Below are 27,969 nucleotides of genomic sequence, written 5' to 3'. Positions count from 1 at the left end.
CCTCAGATGAAAGCAACTCCTGGGCACTTTATCCAGCACAAGGCTGAGTTTTGCTGTGGCCACAGAGGCAGCCAAGGTGACTTTTTGCAAAAGCAGCTCCGGTCGGGCAGTTTTTAAACCCCGAGTTCGCTCACCCCACCCTGCTCTCCCCATGGCCCATCTGCACGTGGAAGCAAACCTGAAAACAAACTCATTGTGCCTCCAGCACAAGGGTGAAGTGTCCAGGTTTAGCTGGTTTGCCTTGGCTCTTGGAGCTAAGCACCAGCAGCAGCTCTACCCTGAACTCCTGATGCCAGCACACACCTCTGTGCACGTGGCCTGTAGCCTCCCAGCTGCATTCAGGGTGTTTAGGAAGACCAGATCAAGAATAAAGCACAAGACTGATTTTCTAGGGAATGCATCCCATAATATTTTATTCAAAAAAACACTGATTACTTTTCACTGAAATTAAATGTTTTTTTTCACTGACTGAAAAGATTCTTAAATATGTCTCTGCAGTTGTTTCCTTGATGGGTCACATCACTGGAAGGTTATGACACATTTAAGGCATTTTTCATAAGCATAAGTTTTTGAATTTCAAGTTATAGCTAATTAGAAATGTCAGTCTCTTATCCCAACAACTTCTCAGTTCCTGAAAGTTCCTGAAAGTGCAGCTTTTTTCAGCTCCTTCACAGAGGCGAAGTGTTGGAAAAGCAAACAGGAACTTGGTTTTCTTACTCACCCACTGCAAGATGCTTTAGGAAGAGTGCAATGCATTCCTGAAGGTGAACAGGCTGAGAATTCCTCATCCTGATGACAAACAATACACTGGGATTTTTTCACCCCAGAAAAAATAATACGAATACAGAGTTGAACAGAATAATGGACCTTGCTAATACAGCGAAATAAATACCTGCTACGCCATGAAGGAGTAATTTCACAGCTATGCTCCAAGATGTCACAATTCACCTTCCACATATCAACAGAAAATGGACATGATTTGTGAACTTCATCATCACTACCGAAATAAAATTAAGTTATACACATAGGATATCTACATTAGTTTTATAATTTTATATAATTTCTATAATAATATTAATCTAATTCTGTAATTTCTCAGTCCCACAAAAACAGCACCTTTGTAAAGATACAGTCACGGAGTATATTAGGCTGTAGGTACTTCCAGATCTGTTTCTGGGATCCTCGATCCCTTCCCAGACTGTGGCACATCAAGAGTTAACACCATGAGTGCTTTAAAAGCCACACAAAGTTTTTAACTTTCCTCACCACAGAGCCTTGTGATGAGCCTTTAGAACATTCTTGTTCCCACTGTCAGATACCACCAACCTTCCTTTCCAGCTCTCCTTACCTTTTCCCTCCAACTGTGTGGTCTTGCCTTGGCTGAACCAGCAGCACGGAGTGACAGGACTCTACAGGAGGTTTAAATATTACTCAGTTTCTTTACAAAATTGTTTTCTTCAGAGCCTTTTTCTACCTGGGGGACATTTCCACTTCATGGGCAGAGAAGGAAAGGAGAGAGCAAGACAATTCCAGCTGGCAACCAGGTGAAGAATACTTAAGGAAAATCCCAAAAGTTCAAGCACATCAAGGCACCTCGCTTCCCTTATCACCTGTGTATGGCCTGTGTTGTGCAAAATCACTAATTAGCTTCAGAATCTCTGCTGCTCTGAACATTTCCTCTACAGGAAAGAAAATGCATCTAAACCCCTGATAGACCTGTTGAAATAATAATCACCTGCACAAATTTTTGCAAACTCATCTCGTAAATCAGAACTGCTCCAGTAGCTTCTGATTTAAAACACTTCTCTACACATCTCATCCCGTGCAGTGATTCATTTCCAGGGAGGTTTTAAGGAGTGTGTGTCGTAAGAGTTCTGATCCTTCCTCCAGTTGTTTCTGGGGTGATTTTTGGGGTCTCCTGCCCAGCTTGCCAGCATCTAAATGGTGCTAAAAGGACAAAGGAAGTCTTGAGCTCTTACTGGCTAGGTATGGCTGCCACAGCTCTCCAGTCATACCACACACCTCCCTGGAACACCACACAGGCTTTCAGGCCAAACACCTCCCCTGGACTGGAACCCAGGCATCCGCATTAAGGAAAATGGTAAGGCAGCAGAGACAAGGACTAACTTCACCATCTTCTAAAGAGGAAATGAACATGCAGAATCACATAAATATAAAAAAAACCCACAAAAGAAAAAGTTTCTAGTTGCAACAGTTCTTAGATCCTTTCTCTAGTTGAGTGTCTGCTGCTTCTTTCTTCATAGATGAATGTGAAGGCCGAGGTTGCTGAGTGCAGAATGTCTTTCTTGTGAAACACCTGTACATGTCCACACTGGCACAGAGGTGCTGAGCTCCATGGACAATGCACAGCTTTCTGAGACATTCTGATACTCCTCCATGGGGCTACTGAGGATTCTTTTTCATGTAAATCAAGAGATAGGCCGTTTCTCTCCTGTGGAGGCAAAGAAAAACCAAATCACAAGGTATGTTTGAAGATCTAGGTTGCAAGTAACATCCCAGGTTTGCTCCTGCTCAGCTTTCTGAGCTTTAGGTCAACTAAGCTGGTCCTCTCCAGTGTTCCCAAGATTCCCTGGCAGTGCTGTAGTTTATAGGAAGGATTATCTCCCTCCTATAAGCTCATTCTCGTATGATGCATCAGAACAAAAAGCACAGAGAAATCCTGACTGACACATCCAACTTCTGTCAGGATAGAGGAGGGTCCAAGGAACAGTCCTAAGTAACAAGACCACTCCTGCAGCCCCCTTTGTGACTGCTCAGCAACCCTGTAGGCTTCCCAGGATAGGCATATGCAGTCCCATCAGAGTAACTGGGGCACAAGGATGCCTCTTCTCCTCTCCTGCATCCCCACTACACCCCAGGCAATATCCAGGCCAAAACATTTGTCTTCCCTCTCTTTGCTACCCTCATTCCAAAGTCCAGAGCAGCATCAGGAAAGAACAGGGATATGTTTGCATACCAGTAGCGGCTGGAATGTCCATAGGTGCATTTAACATCATCCCACGATACCTAGAGAAGAAACACACACAAGAGGAGGCTGATAAAAACTCTTAAGAGATGGACACATTTCTGATACCATCCAGCAGTTCTCAGAAGAGTGGTTTAAGTGGCACTTCAGGAATTAACACCTTTCAATAAATTGGTTTATTGCTTTTACTCTTTGAGGAAAAGCAGTTCCTCTTCTGAACGTATACATTAAACAGATGTAGGGTACATCAAGCAGGGTATTCAGCAAATGGCAAAGCAGAACCTGAGGCCTTGTTTGGTACAGAAGTGAGAGTCACTCTGCCCTCAGCCCAGAGCATCCTGTAGCAGAGATGCACAAAGCTCTGCAGCCTCAGTTTCCTTTCCTGGTTCTCTTTAGTTGGCAGCCAGTCAGACTGGATGAGACCTGGAGAAGCGTCCAGGAAGGTACAAAAGAAACGTGGCTTGATGTGCTCACCTGGCAAACCTCAGAATCGTTGAAGCAATACCATTTACACTCTGTGAGGCTTCGAATGTAGGCACAGTAATGGCCACAGCTGCTTGATCCTGAATGGGCCACAACAGCAAAAAGCTCATACTGCCAGGTAGCCTGCAGAGAGACACAAAGAGTAACTCTCAGTGCAGCAATTCTCATCTGCCATGGACTGTAGAGAAGCAGCAGCCAGGGCAGCAAGGACGTGCATTTTGTAAAGAAAAAGGGGAAAAAAAATCAGATTGGCCCTGAGTATCCTGCCTTTTTTGCTCTTACCCTCAGAGTTTTGCCTGTCAGCTATGGGCTGGCAGCCTCCCTGGAGACCAGAGGGCTGTGAAAAAGGCAACAGGACAACAAAGGAGCAGCAAAGAGGTTCACCACAGCCAACCTGCAGCGGTGACTTCTGTTGTTGCCACACTTCCCCTTGTTATTTCCCAGTAAGAGAAACAGACCCACAGTGGGGCAGATCCACCTCAGCTACTTGGCAAAGCTGTTGTGGCCGACAATACCCAACTCTGTGGCCAACAATACCAACAATACTGCATGGGAAATACCAGGAATAGAGTTCTTCTGTCTTAGACAGGTGAGATCTGCAAAGCCTGGCTTTTGTCCTCAAGGCAGGAAGCTCCAGTTTTGGTGCCTTAGGTTATTTAATCTGAGCACAGAACATTGACTGAAGCCGTTAAAACTATGGGATGTGAGACAACACCTGGCACAGGTAAAGTCTGAGACATAGATTTTTAAGACAGGCACTTAGAACTGAGACAAGGTGTGATCTCTTAAATTTTTATGAGACTGGAGCAGAGAGGAGAAAAAAATCTGCCCTTTTTGAACAGGGCCTTAGGAGTATCTCACCTTTTCACTGTCATCTGCTTGGCACTGATTTTCTGTCAAGACTTCATTGAAGTCAAGTTCTTGTGGGAATGGCAGGCAGTGACTTAGCTTGCGTGTGTGAGATGATCTTTCAAAGCAGAAGCGCTTCAGGTGCAAGGTCAGAGTCTGTGGCAGACGGACGAGCTTCATGCTCTGTAAAGCAATAAATAACACCATTGAAAACTAGGGAACAAACCCTGGGGAGGCGGGGTGGGAACAGCCATTGCCACCCAGTGCATGTAGAATGGAGAGCAGTCAGTGCTCCGGTGAATATTTGCCAGTTCCATGGGACAGCAGATGCCAAACCTTTGTAGCCCGTCTGCACACAAGGCACACCCACGTAACAGAGCTGTGATAACCAAGGTTTTCAGCTTTAGTGTGATCAGCACCCAGCCTTGGGTGCCTCAAGGGCTGCTTCATTTCTCACGTGCTTTCCTAGCCCCAGGTTGGTAGCACTAGGAAGGTGAGGAGAGACAAATCAACTTCCTGTGACATGTGACCACAGAAGGCTGACAGCTCCTTCCTTCCAGCACTGCCTTTGTTGGGATCGCTGCCACTGCCACCAAGACACGTGGATGCCTTGTGGCCTCAGAGGCAGCCCAACAGTGACAATGCTGTGGAAAGTCCCCTCCAAGCCTTGGGCTGAGGCAGCCTCCCTCACACACCACTCCCTTTAATGCACCTGCTCTCCATGAAACAGCCAGTACATCATCTGGCAGAGACTCATACTGTAAGAACTGGGGAGAGCAGGGAAGAAAGGAAATCACAGTATCCTACCTTTATGTGTATGACCAGCTCCAGTGACATATTCTTATCTACCTCTGGAGCTACACAGCAGTGCAAAGGCCCACAGTGGGCACACAACATAAACTAACAGCAGCTTTTCTGCTGGCACAGAAATGCTACATCCCTCACTGACTTCTATTAAAACCCTTGAAAGTATTGTTTTGTGGCAAGAGCTACATCTACAGCAGGGAACTTCGTAACAGGAGGAAAGATGCCTGTGGTTTATATCTCACTGACACTGCTCTGCTGACAAATCTGAGGTGCTGGTCTCCTCTTCAACTGATATGGTTGAGTCCTTTCCCCACCCTCCCCAGTCCTAAAGGGAGTTTTGGGTGTGAGACATGGGGAAATAATTCTCCAAGTACCTGCAGAAAAGTTGTTTTCCTCCCACACTGTTGACAGAAACACATGTTTTGACCAGTCAGCTCTTCTGGATGAAAGAAGTATTGCAGAGACTCCTCCTAAGAAGACAGAGGAGATTTCTTTCAACTGAATTCCTTCAAGCTGGATTTTTATTTCTATGTTATTTCAGAGGGTCCAAGAAAACAGCAAAGCTACAGAAGGTGTGTTTTATTCAAAGGACAAAAGACTGCCTAGCAGCCTGAAAAAAATAGGTACCTCATTTCTCCTAGCTACTGCTGTGATTGCATTAGTTGGGGGAAAAAAAAAAAGCACCACATATTCCACAGAGAAGGTGTTGATGTGTGTCTTTTATACCTACTTCAAAGCCTTAGAGGTTTTCAGAGAAGCTCTTTAATGCTGAAACATTGTAAAGTGGTCAGAGAATCAATAAGGTCTGGTGGTCCACTGGCATTTGAAAAATCCACTGTATCCAGCAGCACACACATGGGCCACTGGCACTGCTGCATCTGGATGTCCACAGCAACACTGACTCCACAGTGACAGGACACTGGGCAAACACAGGGATGCTGAGCTACCTAGGGCACCTCTCTGTGGTACCTGAGGACTCCCAGGTGCACATCACTGTGTAGTTTGAGTCTTTGAGTCTGTTACAGAGTATTTAATCAGCACTCTTTTTAGAAAAGCTCTTCACAGCCTTTGTTTTTCAGTCCCCAAAGCAAGCACGTTTTTTGCGAGCTTTAAAGCTCCTCCAAACAAAGAAGAAATGTGAATGAGAAAAAGACCACCTCGAAGTCCCAGACACTCTACAGAGACTCTTGTAAGGATTCTTGATAAGACCCAGAAGACACCACTACTGCAAGAGAAGGCTCCCACAGTGAACAGAGAGGAATCATCTCCTAAGGAAACAGTGCTGCTGCTAAACTTACCAGAGTCTTCAGCATGTGAGAATTGGCATCCAACACTGGGAGTGGGAGGGTTAACATGGTGCTGTTGCTCTTTACTTCAAAAGAGCATTTCTGACAGGCCAGATGCTCCTGTATGCAGATTGTGTACAAATCCCTCAGCTCTTCAACCTGGAGGCATGAAAATAAAGGCCAAAACAAGGTTTATGAAGAAGACAACTGAGCTGTTTCCCTATGGGTGGGGAAGCCCATGTGGTCATACATTTCAAGCAAGGTTATTGCTTCAAGGTTGGAACCAAGATGTGACAGTGACTTATGTGGACAGGGTACTTCCCACAATTTAAAGGAGAACAATTCATTCCCCTAGTTCCCTAACAGAAGGGAAAGACACAGCCTGTAAGATCAGACAGTTAAATATCTGCTTTGATGCAGAATTGTTCTTTTTTGCTTGAAACTGCAACAGAAGCCTGTCTTCTGTATTAATAAAACTATGACAGCCAGTCAGGGAAGAGTCACTTTTCCCAGTCCCACGGGAGGAGCTGTTGTATACATAATGTACTATCAGTGGCTAATTATAATGAAGTGCACGTGGCTGATTTCAAAGAATGGAAAAGCTGTGTCAAGATACACCAAATTACAGAAATTTAGGGGAAAAAAAGAAATTACATATAACTAAATACAGTGCTGCAAAAAGATCAGTCTTTTGGTTATTAATCAGCTCTCCCACTAGAATGGAGACTGGCATGCCCTGAAAGTAGGACGAGCAAAACTTAACTGTGATTCAAAATACCGAAGCTTACGAAACAAAGATTCTCTGTCTCATTTGAAAGATGCAATGAGAGAGGGGATAATTTTTAAAATTTAACTTAGGTCAATTGCCAGTGGATGGGATCCTTCAAGGAGCAGAGGAAACCACACATGATAAGGGCCAAGGGTTCATCCTTACCAGCTCTGTCTTTTTCATCTGCTTCTTTAACAAGTTCCAGAGAGTCAGAAAGAGCTGAGCAGCATCATGCTGCACAAACACTGCACAAACAGAAAACACAACCTCAATCACTATCATGAACAGCACTGAACACAGATTTCCCACAAATGGCAAAGGGAGATTTGTTGTCCCCTATTAGATCCAGTCTCTTGTCCCTGCAGACAGAGCTTAGACTGGGCACAAGCTGCGATTTCTCCACTGTGACCTGAGCAGGCAGTGGGAAAAGACAGGAGGGTTTGTACCACCCAGTGCAAAAGTCGTGTCCTTGTCACCAGATGTAGGGACAAGAGGATACTCAGTACCCACCAGAGGAGGGCTCAGATGGCTCTCTGAGTTGAGGGTTATATTTCATAGCATCATAGAATGGTTTGGGTTGGAAGGAGCCTTAAAGATCATCTGGTTCCACTCCCCCCACCCCGGGCAAAACCACCTTCCACTAGACCAGCAAACACCTTCCAACCTGGCCTTGAACACTTGCAGGGATGCAGCATCCACAGCTTCCCTGGGCATCCTGTGTCAGTGTCTCACCACTCCCACAGTAAAAAATTTCTTCCCAATACTGAATCTAAACCTGCTCTTAGTTTCAAGCCATAACGCCTTGTCTTATCACCTTTATGTCACATGTCCTATCATGCCCTTGGGAACAGTCCCTTTTGAATCCTCCTTAGAAACAATACAGGGAAGATTCTTTATTACTCCACACACCAGTTTCCCTCATCCCCTCATGCCCCATGAAGGATTAAACTAGTCCTGAGCGCTGAGATAAAAGTGGCAGGAGGGCCTCTCCATATGTCTCACACACCAGATAGTATAAACCCCTTGATCCTTATCTCTCTTTAACTGGAAGAGAGATGTCTGACTGCAAAGCCACTCAGAGTCAGGGGAAAAATGATGCAAGCGGGGATATTGAGCTTATCTTGTGCTCCTCTTTCATAAAGGTCAGGGCACCTCCCCTTTCAGTGCTCTCCTGTTTGGGCTTTTATATGATAAAGATAAGGGTATTTGGTTATACCCTGTGTATTTGTACACATAGACAGACTCTTGGCATCCCATTGTCACTGGCCACCCATGCATTAAAAAGCTCACTCCTTTAGAACTTTAACCATTTGGGATATTTAGCCTGAAAATTCTTCTCTCTGCCCTTATAAGAAGGAGCAGGAAAGGGATCTGTGCGAACTCATTCTCTTTTCCACACTATCCCTTTCTTCCAGTAAGTAACAGCAGCTATTTCACTATCATGATGCCAGTACAGCAAGACAAATCACACAGTGAACTGGCCTCTCTGCCCTGCACAGCCCTTTCCTCCTGGCCAGTATCCATAGCTGGATCTTCTAGCAGTCTGATAGTCTTCCCACCCTTTGGACATCAGCAAATACATCCAGGGTTTTTCTCCTCTCTTCCCAAGTAAGTCACAGCATTGCACTCATTGGGAGGCAGCTACAAAGAGCACTGTGTCTCTGTGCACCTAACTCCTGACATTTCTGCATTCCTGAAGGAGATGTTGGAGTCTGCACTGCTTGTAAGTGCTGGATGATGAGCACCCTGGTCTGCAGACAGAGGTGGGCACGAGGCAGCGCCACTTACATTTCACCCTGTGCAGTGAAAGGCAGCAAGCCAGGTCTGTGGGACTAACAGCTTTGCACTTGCCACACTGCATCTTCTCCAAGAGCAGGAGCATTTGGTACGGAACACTGTTCTTCCTCTGCACATGAGATGACGGCACTGCAATCCTGAAAGGGGAAGAAGCAACACCAGTGGTAATCAGGCTGTACAATGGAGAAATACCAGACATCACACCTGAAGGAGCACAGGTCAGTAGCAGAGGCAGCAGCTCAAGAGGAACCAGAATGGGTACATTTTCAGCAAAAGAAGGAAAAAGGGGAAGCAGTCACCTGCACTAGCTTGTCCCACAGTGCAGGCTGACAGTTCTAAAGTAAAAGGCCAACATTTTAAGTTGGTTTGTTCCTGAATAAGGGACAGGCCAAGTGGGACCTCAAGTGCTTTCTGGCCTCTAGAAACAACATAAGTTACAGACAATTTCAGAGCTTTTCTTGCCTCCCACCCATTGATGTTCTCATTCTCAACATGCCCTCAAAATTTCATGGGCATGTATATCATAATGCTTGTATTTCGACTACATGCCAACAATACCTTTTAATTCTCTGTGAATTTATTGTAGCCCACAGGTTTTTCTAAGTCTTTCTTCAAATAAGCATGGTAACCTACAGTCTACATTATTTAGCTTTGCCCAGTTATGACATTTCTCATCTCTGCACGTCTGTAATTTGTCTTCTTTCTCCTCTGCACCGTAGTGAGCACATAAGAAAGGACTGAATAGGAATGATCCACTTAGATGATTAAAGCTGCAGTGAACTGAGTAAATTGAAAACAAATCAAACCAGTTATTAGTGTGGTCGGTAGGGAGACGGAAGCCCAAAACCTCCTCAAAAGCATGCAGAGACAACAGCCAGGCAAAACAAAGTAATGCCATGTATTCATGATCTGCAACACCACTCTTCTCTATCAGGGGCTAGCCAGGGCAAACAGGGCCCAGAGGCCAGGGATTGCAGTAGGCTTATGTTTACATGCTTAAAGTGACAAAATTAATAGTGGATATGGCTACATGTGACACATCCTTTATTTTAACGGCCTCTGAGTAAACCTGGAATAGAATTACATCCTGTTATGGAAAAGAGAGATACAAGCCAGAAAGACCCAGTTCAGGACGTGAACCAGAGATGACTAACAAGGCAGAACACTGCAACTTCTCCCTTTGCAGGGCCTAGTCTGTAGATGACAGACACAACAAGGCAGAGACCTCGCTGAGGGAACAAAAGCATCCCCATAGCACCTCGGTGATGCAAGCCTTCAAGGGCACATCCCATATGAAAAAGGAGTGGAGACAACACAGCAACGACAGAAATATCTCCAGTAGCTCAAACAGGTGGTACCTTCGGAGTATCCCTGTGAAGCGTATGTTCATGAGGAACACTTGGAGCAGAGAGTTCAGACAGCAGCTCAGTCCAAGGTTGTACAGTCCGATAGCTTCTGTAGGGAAGAAAAAGAGGAAGTGAGGCCTGGGGATAGGTACAAGAAAAGAAAGTGGAAATTATTTGAAAGTGGCAAACTCTTCTTGCGCATATTCAGGCATTCAGTGGATAGGCCCAGCACCTTGGTCAGAGCTGGAAATGTGTTCAATCTATTCTTCCATTGCTCAAGCAAATAACATTGGGTTTTGTTTGGCAACTGACAGGAAAATCCAAGTAAGCCTGGCTAATGATGCTCAGATTTCTCCCAGTTCCTCTATCTTCAGTCCTCTCATAACACACCTAAACATAAAATAGAAGAACAAGAGGCAAAGGTCACCTGTATGAGGGGAATAACTAGGTCCTAGTCCATAGCTTAGCAAATCCAGCACTGCTGGCTGTGTTTGGAAAGAGACAGAGCCAGCAGCTAGGCCTTTTCAGCTGCAATGGCCAATTTATGGAGCTAAATAGGGAAAAAGCTCTGAGATCTCCATGTAATCCATTCTCAAAAAACTCAACATGGTTACTTGGCAAGGCAAAATGAGAATCATCTGCATATTTCTCAGTGAAGACATAAGGAGTAGGAGAAAATAAAGCCTATGGACAGAGAATGGAACAGCAGGCATTAGAAATAGAAAATATGAGAGCAAAGAATAGGCAAAACATTATTACCATTTTTTAAGTCTGCCACACCAAAGACAGACATCAGCCTCTGGTTTTTGGCCTTCGCCTCTTTGGTTTCCTCTTCATTATTTCGTACTTCGGTTTCTGCCTCCATGGTCTCACTTAATGCCAGCTCTGGTTTCTTGCTTCTTTCTTGACGCCCACTTCTTTGTCCCATCAACAATATTGTTCAAAGACAGAAGGACTGCAGAGAGACACAGAAAGATCAGAAAGAGTGGGAGCATCCCAAAACACAGGACTTGTCCACAACATTTTCATTATGAAAAAGGTGGAATCATAAAATCATTGAATGGTTTGGGATGGAAAGGAACTTTAAAGATTATCTAGTTCCAACCCCTCGTGCCATGGACAGGGATGCCACCCACTAGATCAGGTTGCTGAGGGGCCCATCCAGCCCAGCCTGGAATATCAATAAAGTCAGTAAGATTACTGTAACAGCATTTGGGATATTTGAATTAACATGAGTGTTGAGGCATGTGGGCTATTGCTAAGGGAACAGAAAGGGAGTCTGACGACAATTGCTCATCCTCTCTTCCTCTTGTGGCTAAATAAATAAATGAGCCTTCAGTTCCACAGAAACAGCTCCATCTAGCCACGGAACTCCACGTATCCCTGTTTGAAAAGATTTGGTAAATAAGATGATTAAAATTGCCCAAAAGGCAGATGTTGCAAAACTCCTCTGTTTAGAAAAAGCAATGTTTTATCACACAAAGTAGCCCAAGTATTCAAAAGGCCAAGTTTCACCTTCTCTCCTGACCAGATAAGCACGTTTGGTTTCTGTACTGGGCTCCCTGGCGTTGGTTTTAAGCGCCTGAGTCACAGCATTACTGTGACACTTTGGACTGTAATTTTGAAAGACGTTCAAGCACCAACATACCAGTTTCTTTTTCTGTTCCTTCAAGTGATCACAGGCAAAGTAACTGTTTGTGCAAGAGAACCATTATAATGCCTTGATTTTAAAGGAAGGATTTAACAGACCATTATTCTGACAGTCTCCTGTGACTCAGCTACTAAAGCAAAACAAAAATACATGGACAAAACAATATAGTAAAAGTTCAAATGCAAAAATGAAACTTTCTAACAGCCCACTGCCAACATGCAGACAGAATCAGAAAAAAGCAGATATTCACGGGGAAGGGGGGGTTGCGGAGACCCAAAATAAATGCTCAGAAATTATTATCCTACAAACATTAAACAGCACGTAAAATCAGCCTAAGGCCAAGCACTGAAAGAATGAAGAAAAGCTACTAAGAAAGGAAAAGAAGCAAAATCCTCGTTCTGCCTTTCATAAAAAAAGAAAACCTTTGCTTTAAAAGCATGTTTTTGGGTTAACTGTGCCTAATAGTGTCAAATATCAAAGTTACTCAAGATTCGGGCAGAGAAGCTAGAAATGGATTTTTTTCCCCGATTATTACCTTTAAGCTTAAGTATACTTACTCCCAACTGTACTTTTGATTGTTGACTGCTGAAGATTACTTTTGCTCTCTAAGTGTCACACACTAAGAGTCACTAAATATTGTCAAATTTGCTGAGAAGTTTTATTCAGGGGGGAAAAAAAAAAATCAATTCTGACATTCAAAGACAGATTCAAGAACGTGACTTTTTATACCCAAGCCCGGTGATTAGAACAGCTACACAGAAAAAGAGAAATTTCATCTGATTTCGCCCTTGCCAAAACAGAGCCTGAACACACACTGCCTGTTTTCCTGGAAATGATTTAACGACGTGTTCAGGTTTCTGTAAGCTGAGCTGGAATGGGAGCCCGTCTCGGGCGGGTGGGTTTAGCTGGTGTAGTATCAGCCAGAAGGTAAGGGATGCTCACAGGCAGTGGGGATGTGGAAAGAGACAGAAAGGAGAGGGACAGGCAGCACAGAGGTAGCTGAACAACAGCTGGGGATGTACTGGGGATAAAGCAAACCTGCAAGACGCATGTTTTGTCAGGAAAGGGAGGATTAAAGACCAAGCACAGGGCTAAATGGCTTTGGGTGGCTTGAGGGAAAGGTAGAAAGATCTTAGGGATCTTAGGGCAGGAAGGTGCAGTAGGATACAGGAGGATTTGTGTCTCTGGTTCTATGAAATTCTCTCCCAGTCACCCCTATCAGGAATCCTGCTGTGGGACCAGGGACACAAACAGAACATCCCAACCCTTGGAACCGCCTCGTTTTAGCTATCAGAAATACAGCCTTCCTAAGATTTGCACTTGACCTCCTTTTCCCTGCACAAGTATATAAAACAACTGGTGAGTGAGCCGAGGAAGTGGGGAGCAGGCTCTCCTCCTACCCCCATTTCTCCTCTCTCCCTGGAGAAGCAGCGTCTTGGTTTCACGTCAGGGGTAGGACTCGGTACCTCAGCGCACGTGGCTTGGCCAAGCCAAGCGGCTGCACCAGCACTGGGCAGAGAACAGGGAGCAGTGATCCCCTCCTCGTACCCTCCACCCCATAATCATCTACCCTCACCCTCCCTCAGCCAGCCCAGCATCTTCCCTTTCACCCTGGCCTGTTCCACTCTCCATCTGCCCTCCCAAGACACCGACTTCTCATGACAAACCCCCAACTGTCTCTTCACACCCCACGAGGATGGCTCCCACCTCTGGCACTTGTCGTCCCTTCCCTGTCAGCTCCTTTCCCGTCACGGGAATCTTGGGGTGTAGATGGTGCTAGGGCAGGCAGTGGGCTGCAGATAGGGAGGCCAGGATGGGGCTCTGAGCAGTCTATTCTAGTGGAAGGTGTCCCTGGCCTCAGCAGGGGGGTTAGAACTAGATCTTCAAGGTCCCTTCCAACCCAAACCATTCTGTGTTTCCATGGTCCCCCTGAGGTGCTCCATCAAGGGCTCCAGAAGGGATTCAGTGTCACGACCCACCCTTCAAAGAAGGAAGGGAAGGAAGCACCTGAGAGCGCATCACCTCCACACTTCTCTGGGATGCAACTGAAAGGAGACTTCCCCCTCAGCTGCTAACCTACTCTCCGTTATTTCCCTCTCTATTTCCTTCCCTCCTGACACACTGCGCCTCTGGCATCCGATCTCACAAACCAGCAAAAAGGCTTCTTACCAATTCCCGCAGGACCAGCAGCGCTTCGAGCTGAAGCTCACAGCGCACCTGCTGACAAGGGGCAGCGGGGGCTCGCACACCACATCTGCCCGCGCCGGAGCGGTGCGGAGAAGCCGCGGGCAGCGGGAGGGCAGCGGGACTCGGGAGAGCGGCGGGCGGAGCGGGGCGGCCCCGCCGCGTCAGGCAGAGGCAGTGCCCGCCCCGCCGCGCAGTTTTCATTTCCCGCTCGGCCGGGAGCAGGCACAGAAAGTGAAACTCGGAGCCGCCCTGCGCCGCCTCATCCCAGCACGCAGCGGGCTGGGAGAAACCTTTAACACAGCTCACTTTGCGTGGGGGAGGCAGTCTGGGGCTGAAGCGTCCCCGCACAGCTCATCCGGCAGCACGGGTGAGGACAGCAGGTACTGCCAGCCCTGCGTTCGGCACCTCTGGGCAGCCCCCGCGCGGCTTCGCGGAGCCGTGGGAAGGAGACAGCACACAGGAGGCTTTCAGAGGGGCTGGCTGGAGCTCATCAGAGCTTTCCCTGGGGAGAGGTCCCAGTTGCACACCCTCTGGGCAGGTAGTGGGGAACGTGCTCGCACTGCCTGGCTCTGTCACAGGTAGCACAACTCGTCAGTTCTCAGCAGTCCGGGGTCTTCAGCCGGGACAGTGGAAACTGCCCTGAATCGTCACAGGGAGCGGTGTGGACATCTTTAGGGACTTGTGAGCAGAAGGGCACAGATGACTCAGCGTCTTGGCTGTGACCGAGGCAGAGGCTCTCAGCAATAGTTTAAATTTAGTGATGGTACCTTCCTATTGCTGGCTTGTATGGCCACTGCCTGATAGAAGGGAGAGAGATGAACAGCTAAGCCATAAATTGCCGAGAGACAATGAAACAAAGCGTAAAAGGTCACTGAAGGTTAAATAGGAACTAGATCTGCCAGGTGGAAGTTAGTGAAGCAGCGTGCAGCTGAAACAGCTTTTGGTAATGACCCCTGTGAGAGCCTGGGGCGCTCAGGAGGAATATTAAGGGTATTTTAAGCTTTGCCTGCGGAACTCAGTCCCGACACGCCACTTCCAAGGCAGGCAGCAGGCAGAAGTGTGAGCCCAGAAAATGGGCTCAGGTGAAGGGATGGCTAAAAGTGAAAGGCGCGGTGTTTGGGTGCCCAAACGCACTGCCTGCCGAGCTCACGGTGTAGTGTCCCTTTGACAGAAGCTGCTAGCCCCTGACAATTGCCACGGCACTTCTGGTGTCCAGAGAGCTCCAAAAAGTGCATTGACTGCTTCAAGAGCCGGGCTCCTGGTTACTGACTGTCCTTGCAAATGACGTAAATCGTAGTGTTGGTGGTCAGGATGAGATCTAAGCAGCCTTCGGGAAGTTAAGAAATCACAACCCCTGTGTTACGGCCCATCAGCCGTGAATGAGGTGTGAATGTCGCAGTACTTCAGAGAGAAGTATTCACAGCTGGGTCATTTCGTAAGGGAGGCATGACCAGGACTTACCCCACCTCGAAGGATTTGCTTCTTATCAGCTGCTTCCTTATCTGGAAACCCAGTTTGTAGCCTCAGGTGGGCACGCCCTTCTGCACCTGGGAAGCCCCTCCGTGCGTCACTGGAGAAGCACCCACCGATTGCTCGAGCCCTGAGCACCGCCAGTCCGGTCTCTTACAGCACCTGGGCGGTGCCTGCGGTGGTCGAGTGTTTGAGATGTTTATCGCCAGCAGAGCGGCGATTCACAGCGCGCACTGTTGGAGCAATTTGGTTTAGGAACACGAATGTGGACTCTGCTGTACATCTCTGTACAAAACATTGGTTTTCCCCCATTCTGTAGCCTAGAAAAATCGAAAAATCCAGCCTGTGCTTTCCCCCATTCTGTATTCTGCCTGATCTGGTCTGGGGTTCCCCCATTCCGTATCCCGGAAAAAATCCAGTCTGGGTTTTCCCCCATTCCGTATTCCAGAAAAATCCAGTCCGGGGTTTTCCCCCATTCCGTATCCCGGAAAAATCCAGTCCGGGTTTTCCCCTCTGCCGTAGCTCAGGCCCGGTCCGGCGCACTTTGCAGCGGTGCCCACTGTAATCCCGATCGAGCCTATTTTTCTTCATGTTAGTCGGCTTCAGATTTTATACGAACAGCAGCAAGGTTTGCTCAGCTTATTGAGTGAGTCTGAGAGTGGGATTTACTGAAATTCCTGTGGAAATCAGTGTCCGAGGCAGCCCCAGGTGTGGTCAGTGAGGATGAGGAGAGGTGGGACAGCCCCAGGTGTGGTCAGTGAGGATGAGGAGGGATGATCCAGCCCCGGGTGTGGTCAGTGAGGATGAGGAGGGATGATCCAGCCCCGGGTGTGGTCAGTGAGGATGAGGAGGGGTGGAGCAGCCCCGGGTGTGGTCAGTGAGGGTGAGGAGGGATGATCCAGCCCCAGGTGTGGTCAGTGAGGATGAGGAGGGGTGGAACAGCCCCGGGTGTGGTCAGTGAGGGTGAGGAGGGATGGGACAGCCCCAGGTGTGGTCAGTGAGGATGAGGAGGGATGGGACAGCCCCAGGTGTGGTCAGTGAGGATGAGGAGGGGTGGGACAGCCCCAGGTGTGGCCAGTGAGGATGAGGAGGGATGAACCAGCCCCAGGTGTGGTCAGTGAGGATGAGGAGGGATGATCCAGCCCCGGGTGTGGTCAGTGAGGGTGAGGAGGGATGATCCAGCCCCGGGTGTGGTCAGTGAGGATGAGGAGGGGCAGGCCCTGCTGAGGGCTGCTTTCAGGGGTTTCTGGAGCCTCTGGAGTGGGCGATCTCCGGGGATCTCTCACAGGACAGCAGTGGGAGCATCCTGCAGGACGGGGGAACACCTGGGTGCTCCTGGAGCATTGCTCAGGACGTGCAGAGGGACAAGCCCTGTCCCGCAGGGCGGTGCAGGAGAGGGGAGCAGCTCACCTGAGCAGGTGGGGCAGCCGTGGGGGGCAGGGAGGATCCTTTTTCTTTCTCTCTTTGATTTCATCTTCTCAGTCCCATCCCAGTGCCTCCAGTGGAAAGGGAAAACCTTTATTATGCCATTTTATGGGTTTGAGTTGAGGGAAAATCCCCTATTGTCTTCATCTTAAGGTTTTAAATTGCAAGGAAATTTCTGTTTTTCTTTGTTTTAAAGGGTTTAAATTGAGGGAAAATCCCTCTTTTTCCAACATTTGAAGTATTTAAATAGAGGGGGAAAGGGCAGAAAAAGAGAGAGAAAAAATGGCGGGAAATGTGAAGTGGAAAATGGTGGGAAATGTGAGGAAAAGGAGATAAAAAAGGGCAGGAAACATGAGGTGGAAAAAGGATGAGAAATGTAAGGGGGAAAGGGCGGGAAATGTGAGGTAATTAACACTCATGCATTAATTAAGTGGGAATTTATGAACACTACTGTGCAACAAAGGAGAGAGATTGTCTTACTTTTTGAGAGAAAAACTAGCAGAATCAGACCTGGAAAGGAGGTTTTCAGGTCTGAAAGTTCACAGTCTTGAAAGAAAGGCAACTTGGCTATTTCTAAGAATTGTCTTACTTTTTATAGGCAGGTCCTTCTTGAAAGGAATTCTTTATTAGCAGCATAAAAAAATCCAGATCCTGAAATGAGCAAGCAGGATCACAAATGCATGTAGGAGAACCTAATCAAAAAGCAAGACGGTATCTCATTTGTTGCACAAAGGTGTTAATAAATTCCCAATTAATTTATGCATGAGCACCTAAGTAATTCATCCATAAGTGCCCAATTAATTTATGCATGAGCATCCAATTAAATCTGCCCCCCATGTGCCTTAGCATAGCTTCTAGGAGGACTTCTTCCATGATCTTCCTAGGCACAGGGAAGAGGCCAACAGGCTGGCAGTCACCAGGGCCCTCCTTTCTACCCTTTTCAACAATGGGGACAAGGTTTCCCTTTTTCCAGTCCCCTGGGACTTCACCTGATTGCCATGACTTTTCAAATATCCCGAAGAGTGTCACGGTGGCTGATTGGGGATGCGTGGAATCCCGGCTTTGGCAGGTGTCTGTGGTGTCCCTGTTGGCTCTGTTGCTACTATGCAGGAGCTCTGCACCTTTTTGGGATGACCTGCCTGGAATATAGTGAGTCTGTCGTGTACCTTAGAGCTTAAACAGGCTCACATTAAGTGTGCAAGGGAGAGCAAGTCTTTTTACATTGCTGGGAGTGGTGGGACATTACTACAGCTTGCAGGTTATATCTTACAGGATAATTTGCCTGTCACTTATAGAATAAAAAATGTCACTGTATGACCTCTCCTGAATTTATGTTCACAATGCACAGAAAAGCTGAGCTAATTGTGGATACGTGCAATACAGTGACACAGAGACAATTCTGTGCTCACTAGGAACAGAGTGTATTTTAAAATTACTCCCCATCATTTTCTTCTTCAAATGAGTCAGTTCCCACTTCTTCATAGTCCTTTTCCAGGGCAGCCAGGTCCTCACGGGCCTCTGCAAACTCTCCCTCCTCCATGCCTTCACCCACATACCAATGCACAAAAGCTCTCTTGGCGTACATCAGGTCAAACTTGTGGTCGAGCCTTGCCCAAGCCTCGGCAATGGCTGTGGTGTTGCTCAGCATGCACACGGCGCGCTGAACTTGGGCTAGGTCTCCACCAGGAACAACTGTAGGAGGCTGGTAGTTGATCCCAACCTGGAAACAGGAATGTGAGAGAAGGTTGCAAAAAAGCAGGAGCAGGAGGCAGTCAAAGAGCTGAAGAAATGTGAGTAAAGTTACAGATTCTGGGGTAGAGTGGTGCCAGATGGCAAATGCCATTACAGATGTTGAAGGGTATGGCACACGCTCATTTGAATATCTATACTATTCTTCTGTTTAATGTACACTGACAAGTTTGTACCTTCTTAACAGCTACTCAATACTGAAAGTAGAGTTTCATCAAGGTACTCTGTAGAAACTATTATAAAAAGTTGGTTCCCACTTGAGAGTTTTCATTGTTGAAAGGGCCATTTGTATAATAAATATTTTCCCCCTGTTAATGTCTGTATTATTGTTGAAAATGTTTCCCAGCATGGCTGTGTAGCCAGTGGGGAGAGGCTATATAACATTTCTAGGTTAACGAAGAGATTCCCTAATATCAGCATTTCCTTTATTAATTTTACCAGCTTTGGTATTTCCTTAAGTTTAGATTGTGCTTCAGAGGCAATGCTCATTGGCTGTTCCAAAGGTCAGCTGAAATTAAAACTTCTTCAAATTTTAACCCGTATACACTTCGAATTTCCACTTATTTAAATATGTGGCAATATAAATATGTGTCAGTGGGATGTCCAAAGGAGAAAAGGCACATTTTATATAAATGCACCCTTCTTACTTTCATCGGGAAATATCTATATTTCTCCATGCTCAGTGGGAAATACACAAGACTGAAGGTGTTAAATACAGGTTTTCTACTAGGCTGAACGTGCCCTTTGAACACTGAAGAGAAACTCGTGGCAGCCCTACTCACCTTGAAGCCTGTTGGACACCAGTCGACAAACTGGATGGTTCTCTTGGTCTTGATGGCAGCAATGGCTACGTTGACGTCCTTGGGGACGACGTCGCCCCGGTAGAGCATGCAGCAGGCCATGTACTTGCCGTGCCTCGGGTCACACTTCACCATCTGGTTGTTGGGCTCGAAGCAGGCGTTGGTGATCTCGGCCACCGAGAGCTGCTCGTGGTGTGCTCTGTCGGAGGAGATGATGGGGGCGTAGGTCACCAAGGGGAAGTGGATGCGCGGGTAGGGCACCAGGTTGGTCTGGAACTCTGTCAGGTCGACGTTGAGGGCGCCGTCGAAGCGCAGCGAGGCCGTGATGGAGGACACGATCTGGCTGATGAGGCGGTTGAGGTTGGTGTAGGTGGGGCGCTCGATGTCCAGGTTGCGGCGGCAGATGTCGTAGATGGCCTCGTTGTCCACCATGAAGGCACAGTCCGAGTGCTCCAGCGTGGTGTGCGTGGTCAGGATGGAATTGTAGGGTTCCACCACAGCGGTGGAGACCTGAGGGGCTGGGTAGATGGCAAACTCCAGTTTGGACTTCTTTCCATAATCCACAGAGAGGCGTTCCATCAGCAAGGAGGTAAAACCAGAGCCGGTACCGCCACCAAAGCTGTGGAAGATCAGGAATCCTTGCAGCCCAGAACAGGCATCAGTCTAGAAGGCAAAAGAGAAACAGCAGGGGCTGAAAAAGGTGGAAAAGACTTTACTATGTGAGTTTATCCTGAGCTGAAGGAGTGAGCAGTCATGGGCAATATACAGCACAGATTTCATGTCAAGTTTTCCTGGGAAACAGCTGGTGATAATTCCAACCTTTGCTTTCCTCACTGTCTCAACTCATGACACAGAGAGCCTTACCTGTCCAGGCATCTCTCTGAACTTCACACTGCTCTGTTATTCTAGTTGAAACCAGCAATGTACAACTGCATAATTCACCCTTCAATATCAGTATTGGTGCTGTAGGGCTGTGCTAATAATTAACAATTACATATTCAAGATCACTTTATTTACATATTCAAAACCTGGAGGCATACAGCTGGGAAGTGAACTACTGGGCTTCTCTCTTCTGGACCATGTCCAAAACATAGTCTGTATGACTTGCAATGTCTTTTCTGAGCCATTGGTCTCATTTGCAGTTAACAAGCTGTTAGTTCTGCCCTTCTTTCTTCTGCAGAGTCCAAACTGCTGTTTCAAAGCTATTGGGACTTACCAGCTTACGCACACGATCCAGCACCATATCAATGCTCTCCTTGCCAATGGTGTAGTGGCCACGGGCATAGTTATTGGCTGCATCTTCCTTTCCAGTGATCAGCTGTTCTGGATGAAAAAGTTCCCTGAAGGTGCCAGCCCGTACTTCATCTGAAGGAGAAAGAGAAATTGTAAGAATATGCTCCAGTGCCAACTAATTCTGGTTGTTGCTGTTGGCATCAATACATGCTGTCAGTCACAGGAGGTCATGATGCCAAAGAACAGATGGTGATGGAGGAGGGAAATGTCTCCAGAGCATTTTTTCATTGTTGCATTTGATTGATTTATGGTGCTTCTTCAATCCAGCCACTTATCTTCTCATGAACTTGTCAGTGACAAGTACAGCCTGCATCCACAAGTCCCCAGAAAACAAGTGTGAAGAAATTCAGGTGTCCCAATTTTTAGACATTCTTCTATTATTGGAGAGAAACTGTCAGGCTCCCACTTTGAATCCAAACTGAAGAAAAGCAGAATTTGAATGGCAAAAATGTCATGACAAACCCAAAAGTTAAATGTTGGTGCAAAGAGAAGTTGTACACACCTCTTGTACCAGCTATTAAACTGCTGGGGATCTTCCTGTTCCTAGGTTTGTAACACCTGTGACAGAATCTGGCATTCTGTGTCACAAGAAAATTAATTTCATGCTACCTAGTGGTAGCCCAAGGCACAAAGAGCTGCTTTGTGCCAGCAGAGACTGGTGGCACACCATGGTGATGTGAGGAAAAGCAATCTCATCTCCCTTTTGCAGGAATATTTCTATACTGACCTACTACAGTTGGTTCCAAGTCCACCATTACAGCCCGTGGCACATGCTTCCCAGTGGCTGTTTCGTTGAAAAATGTGGTAAAAGAGTCATCACAGCTGAGTTTATCTTGCAGGTCCTTGAAGGTGCCGTCTGGCTGAATGCCGTGCTCCAGGCAGAAGAGTTCCCAGCATGCATTTCCTATCTGCACTCCAGCCTGGCCAACGTGAACAGAGATGCACTCACGCTAAGGGGAGAGAGGAGAGGTGGGGTCAGAAAAAACAGCGTGCCTTAGTCCTCCTTATTCCTGGTGGTCACATTTTCCCCAGTGTATTGCTTTTCCAAAAAAATCAGTGAACTGTCACTGTCAGCTGTTCATTTGGTTGTTCAGCCCCACGACCACAATGAGACTGCACATGCCAGATACAGGGACAGTTCTTTTAAAAATCAAGACCTGTGTGCTGTGCTATAGAAGTATTTGAAAACAGTCAGGAAAAATTAATTTCAGTTACACGAACCCCACCTTTCCTCCTGGATTGGCCCTGCTGAGGAGCACATCCCAGTTTAGTTTATTTTTACTCCTGGCTGGAACCTGACACAGCCACGTGGCATCCCTCACCCTTATGTAACCCAAGGCAGGTGATGTCTTTTGATCCTTCTACCCTCTGATAGCAGGCTAGTGTGGAAACTTGGAAGAGCTACTTTCGGCAATATTCACCTAAGGAAATTGTTTCAGACTTTCTTGGTCGAAACAAATGTTCCTTCCAGCTCCGTTAATTTTATATCACAGGTCCATTGCTTATCAGGCAGTGCCACTGCAGTACAGTGTGTTTATTTGCACGATTTTGAGCATTCCTTCTGTGGCAGCCAGGAAGAGACAACGATGTAACACCAGGCTAAAGCAGGAAGGTGTCAACTGCTCCAGAATCCTATACACTTAAAAGTACTGGAAAATGAAGGCCCTGGTGCTGGATTTTATAAGTTCACAAACAGAATTATAAAGCAAATACTTCTGGGTTAGTCCCAGCAGTTGCAACACTGGGTGTAGTGAAAGGCATTTTTTTGAGGAGAGAGTGGTTTCAAGCATGAGGAGTTTTTCATATTTGGCTTCTGCTTTGGAGCTATTAAAGCTGCCCAAGCTTTTTGTGATGCCCAGGGCCCTGTCCATACCAGGGAGTAAGAAAAATTCAGGTCATAGTACTGAACACTGGCCTGTGATCTCCTGTGCTGATTGATAATTAGCACAGTCTCTGGCACAGTTTTGGCTTAGGCCAGTTAATGTTTTTCCAGACAATGCTTAGGCACCATGCAGAAAACAATTTATTGTCAAGGATCGTTTCCAGTGAGCAGCTCACTGACCGCTGCCAGGCTTTGGAGAGGGAAGGAGGATTGAGATGTCCAGCTATGAAGCAGGCTTGGCTTGAAGGGCAGAGGATGGTCCTCACTCATTTTAGTTTTGTTATACTGCATTTAGAGATAACCAAAGTCGGTATCAGATTTGACCAGTTAATTTTTTTTTTTTAATTAGGTTCTGTAACTACTAACCCGGCAAAATCATCCTGTGACCTGAGAATGAAATGTATCCTCCCCAAAAACTAAATTTTCAGTCACAATATGTGAGCAGCAGCATCTCTGGAGCAGTGTTTTCTTCAGAAATTGACATATATTTGTGTTTAAGAAACATAACTGAAGACATTTTTTTTCAGAAGCAGCTAGAAGTTCAGAAGTCATCATTGCCCCAGCTAGTCATCCCCAGAAGATCAAATGAACATGAAAGCTCAATTTAAATCTTTCATTCAATGAAATAAATTATTTCTGTTGACTACTCATTTCTAAGCTGCTGACTCTGCAATTGCATGTGCTCTCAAGTGTACTTGCACAACCCTGTTTTTCTCAACTGAGTTGTGCAAAAGTCTCTGAGTTATTTGAGTGACAATGGGGCTTCATAAGTCAGAGTGTTGCAATCTGGAGGACTACTCAGGAGACCCTGAAGGCATCTTTGGGCTTAGGGAATTCAATTAATGCTGACTTTCCACAGAGCAGGCTCCTGCCTTTTCTTTGAAATCCCAGTGTGAATCTGTGAGGCTGGCAGCAAGAAAAAGAAGGGGTTTTATTCTTTTCAAACACAGCAATGAGGCCAGCTGGCTTTTAGAAAGAGTATCTTTTAAAGCAAAACTACAATTACAAGTTAAGCAATACTTAACACCTAAAGAGCTGCTTTGCTCAGCTCTTCAGATCTGTAGAGGAATTAGGTGTGTTTTTTTCACAGACAGAACAAGTGAATGCTGCCTTAGGAAGTTAATATTGTAAAGCTTCATACAGGACTATAGCTGAAGACTTTTTAGACTGAGTTTTCAGCTGCACTCATTTGAAACCGTATCTCAACCCCGCTTTTTGAGCCGTTTCATCTTCTCCTACCCCAGCAGCAATTTGGAAATATTCTGCCAAAGAGAGAAGACCGTGAAAAAGAGGTCTCTGATTTTGCACAGTAAACAGCAATAAAATAGATGCCAGACTTTTCGTAGGGAAGAGAGTGGGCCTTCTTCAGCGTAGCAGTAAACTGATCTTTACATGATATTTTAATTTGGAGCCTACTCCAAACTCATGTTTCACATCCTACCACCAATGTACCAGGACAGGACTAACAAAGAAACAGTAGAAAGGACCAGATCCTTTGTGAAACTAAACCTGGGACAGCTTCAAATCTTAAAAAAAACCAACTAATACCTGGCTCCAGTATTTACTGCACAAAGGCAGACTTTAATCTTCCAGCTGTTCCACAAACACGCTCACTTCCCCAGGTCTGGGAAGCCTGTGGAAGTATCTTGCCTGCGAGGTGAGCTGGCAGAAAGTAACACAGTTCTTCCTCTGCACCAAAATTAGACTCAGTGCTAGAGATATATTGGAGTACAAGTTGAAATAGATTTTTTTCACATTCTAAGAGGTTTTGAGCGATTTCTACAAATTTATAACAAACCTCCAACACTTAAAAACAAAGGGCATTTTTTCACTTGCTTAAACGCATACATACATAAAAGGATTCATGGACTCCAGAAACACACCTGCATACCCTGTATAGCTATGGACAGTATAGCCATTGGGGCTAAATTAATTTAAAACAGACACAAAGGTAAATAACTTTTTTTGGTTTATTTCTAAAAAGAATTATCTCTCATGCAAATGAACTGGTATTGAGAAAATGTGGTCACAACAGAAAATACCAAACAGCTAAGACTCCACATTAAGACATTAAGTTTGTCTTATAATTCCACTAATTAGGGACTCTCTGAAGAAAACTTAATGCTGTAATGCTTCAGGAAGATTTTCTGCGCTCCTCTGCCATCTTCTTACGTGGTAAATGGTGTGTGAGATCAGGGTTCTGCGGCAAAACCTACCGATAACAACAGCAGATCCCCCTGCCTTCCCTCCCCCACAGCCCTCCCCATCCCCGTGTGGCCGGGGTTCCCACATCCCCCTTACCATGGTGTCTCCAGAGGTGTTTGCTTCCCTTTGGGATCACTGGTGGCAGGTCTGTGCCGGAGCCTGGCTCTGGGCTGCAGGGCGGGAGGCACCCTGGGCCCGGCACGCGGCACCTGCTGCTGCGCTTCAGTGTCACAGCGTGGAGGGGAGAGGTCAGCCCGCTGCCTCCTGCCCTCCAGCACCCTCCTGTGCAAATCCTCCCCCACAGGCAGGGCTCACACCCACCCCAGCTTTCAAACTCAGTGCAGCCAGGCTTGGCACGCTTATTGACTTGGAGCGCAGCCGTGTGACACATCGTACGCTGTGCTTTCTAACACCTCAGGATTGTACATCACCTGCAAGACACACACCATCCCAGTTCCCTGCTCTGCCAATATGTACTTCTGTAGATGAAAATCGCTCCTGAATTCCAGTACAGAAGGCATGAGAGAGCAAACAAATGGAAAGGAGAAGGATAGAAGAAAAACAAAAATAGAGATCTGGAAACTAAACATATATATTACCATCCTTAAGCTTGCTCTACCATCACTTTTAAATGATCTCCTGGCTTCTCTATTAACATTTCAATTTACTTCTATTTCTTCTCTTTCCATGTGTAGTTATCCAGGCTGTCAGCAGTATGGGACAGCTTTCAGTACAGCCTTCTCTGTCCAAACACAGAAAGAAATCTGATTCCTATTGCAGTGTTTATTGCAGGACAGAGCTGGAGGCATCACCCCAACATTCTGATGCCAGATTAGTGCAGTTGCCTCCACCACTTTGCTCCTTCTGCCCTAGTTCAGCACTGGAAAGCAGCAGCTTCTCTCAGTACAGAAATCCTCGTGTCTGCAACCCCTAGGTAACAAAGAGGAAGGCACACTTAATTGCTTGAATCTGAGTGTTGTGTTTCCCCAGACTTTATAAATGTACTGTTTATGATGATGTTTAATGAGTAGACATTTAAATAGACAATTCCTAAAATGTAGGTTAGTCTACTTTGACATGATGATATTAACAGATTGTTCTGCCACTCTTGGCAACCAGCATATAAGTATCTTCTTTAACACCTACATTTTAACAGTGAGAAGTAGTTCATACTAGTTTTTATAAACTCAACTTTGGTATAGTCTTAATTTTGCTGTTCTTTACATAAACCTGCAAATCATTACTCTTTGATTTTGGCTGGGAAAAGCTACAGAACTTTCTGGAGCCATAATTATTTTTTTACAAAGAATTTCCATTATAATTTCCATCTGCTGCTTGCTTAAGCTGAATCTGAGTTCTCCACAAAACCATCAGATTGTTGCTTTGAGACTAAGGAACAGGTTGCTCTAGTGTTCTTCTTCCACTGGAAGTGGTAACATTCCAGACAAGCTCTGGTGCTCTGGACAATCTGAAATGTTAATGCTCACAGCTTCAGAGAATCAAGAAAAAGTCTCACAGCAAATACTTTGAGCAGGCCACCACCCAAGACCTCTTAGGCACACTTTGAGTCAACGTGTCTGATCTAGCAGCTACAAAATCTAAAAGAGGTCTGTGAATTACTAAATTATTTGCAACTTAGTCCTTTGTGGCATTTTCTCTGCTCTCTCCTAGCCAGTGGGAGTCCACAGACACATGAGGCAGACACAGCCTGGACCTGGATTCTTGGAAAGTAAGTAATCTTGATGGATGCTGGCATTCAACCTCTGTGGGCAGATGGTGGGATGCCACACAAAACCTAAAGCCTTTTTCTCTAATTAGACACACCTCTGAAAATGGCATTTTTGAATAATCTAGAACTTAGAAGTACTGTTGTACTGGTTTAACCCCAGCTGGCAACTAAGCACTGAATCAGAAGAGAGAACCATAGGTTGAGATATAGTTTAACACACAAAGCAAAACAAGCAAACCAAGGAGTTGATTCACCACTTCCCCTGGGCAGGCAGGTGTTCAGCCATAACCAGGACAGCAGGGCTCCATCACTGGCTCGGGAAGACAAACACCATCACTCTGAATGTCTTCCCCTTTCTCCTTCTTTGCCCCAGCTCGACATGCTGGGCATAAATGCTGGAGATTGAAACACATCAGGAGGCAAATGAAGGACAGTCAACTGCTTTTTCTCCTCTACTGGATGTACATCACTCCCTCCTCCTCCCTCCAGGCTGGTTACCTAAGTGACTCACCAGAAGTGTCAGTCGTGGATCATTTTAGAACAGTAATGTGCCATCTCACAAAACAGTGCACTCTTAGTAAGCTCTTTGGTGGTCACACAAAATCCTCTTTTCCTTTTAATTTGGGAAGTGCAAGTCTCTGCATTTCCCACACATTGTAATACCTTCCTCAGTAAGTGAATGAAGGTTTAAACACTTTCCTTGTGCTCCCTGTTTAACTGTTTCCTGTTAGTCTGTCGCCACCTGCTGAGAGAACCAGCAGCATCTCATTTCAGGATTCCTGACATTCCCAAGGCTAGTAATCAAGTGCCTCTATAACACTGCTATATTGATAAAATACTGGTTTTCAGGCATTATCCCTGAAACAGAGAACTGTGCTATGTATTTTTACTTTTTATTTGTAGAGTTCTCTCCCCTAATACAGCAAGGTCAGAACTGTAGTTAGTTCTAATATAAAGATACATTCATCTAATAATAATGAATCCCAGGTACTTTATTCTTGGTTGTATTGGTCTTTGCCATCCCAAAATGCAGATTTACACTCTACCAATGTCATCACTTGATTAGATCTCGTCAGATTCACAGACAGATTCACAGAATGAAGACATTCTCTACTTAATTCAAATATGCTGAAACAATGAAACAATGTGAAACAATTCTGGAAAACTTTGATATACTTTGTAGTATATCAATACATTAAATATCATTCTCTTCATATACTCAATCACAGTACAAACAAGCAATTCTACAAAGAGG

The 27,969-nt window shown here is 45.9% G+C and overlaps 2 protein-coding genes across 2 annotated transcripts; both read right to left on the bottom strand.

Moving 5' to 3' along the window:
• Nucleotides 1–410: 410 nt before the first annotated feature.
• Nucleotides 411–11,251, bottom strand: USP18 (ubiquitin specific peptidase 18; the record flags this gene model as incomplete). Its single annotated transcript, XM_082280623.1, has 10 exons — nucleotides 411–2,452; nucleotides 2,978–3,027; nucleotides 3,461–3,592; nucleotides 4,331–4,501; nucleotides 5,500–5,595; nucleotides 6,424–6,570; nucleotides 7,346–7,425; nucleotides 8,969–9,114; nucleotides 10,336–10,432; nucleotides 11,083–11,251. 10 exons carry the CDS (start codon nucleotides 11,249–11,251, stop codon nucleotides 2,404–2,406), a joined length of 1,137 nt encoding a protein of 378 aa, XP_082136749.1. The 3' UTR covers nucleotides 411–2,403.
• A 7,202-nt stretch (nucleotides 11,252–18,453) lies between these two features.
• Nucleotides 18,454–25,231, bottom strand: TUBA8 (tubulin alpha 8). The gene is made up of 5 exons (XM_082280998.1): nucleotides 25,082–25,231; nucleotides 21,626–21,848; nucleotides 20,822–20,970; nucleotides 19,588–20,268; nucleotides 18,454–18,776 (listed from the first exon to the last, which is right to left on the bottom strand). Exons 1-5 carry the CDS (start codon nucleotides 25,082–25,084, stop codon nucleotides 18,489–18,491), a joined length of 1,344 nt encoding a protein of 447 aa, XP_082137124.1. The 5' UTR covers nucleotides 25,085–25,231; the 3' UTR covers nucleotides 18,454–18,488.
• Between the last annotated feature and the right edge of the window lie 2,738 nt (nucleotides 25,232–27,969).

Source organism: Coloeus monedula, assembly GCF_965178545.1.
Source record: "Coloeus monedula genome assembly, chromosome: 4".
Taxonomy (NCBI): Eukaryota; Metazoa; Chordata; class Aves; order Passeriformes; family Corvidae; genus Coloeus; species Coloeus monedula.
This window is presented reverse-complemented; position numbering and strand designations above follow the sequence as displayed.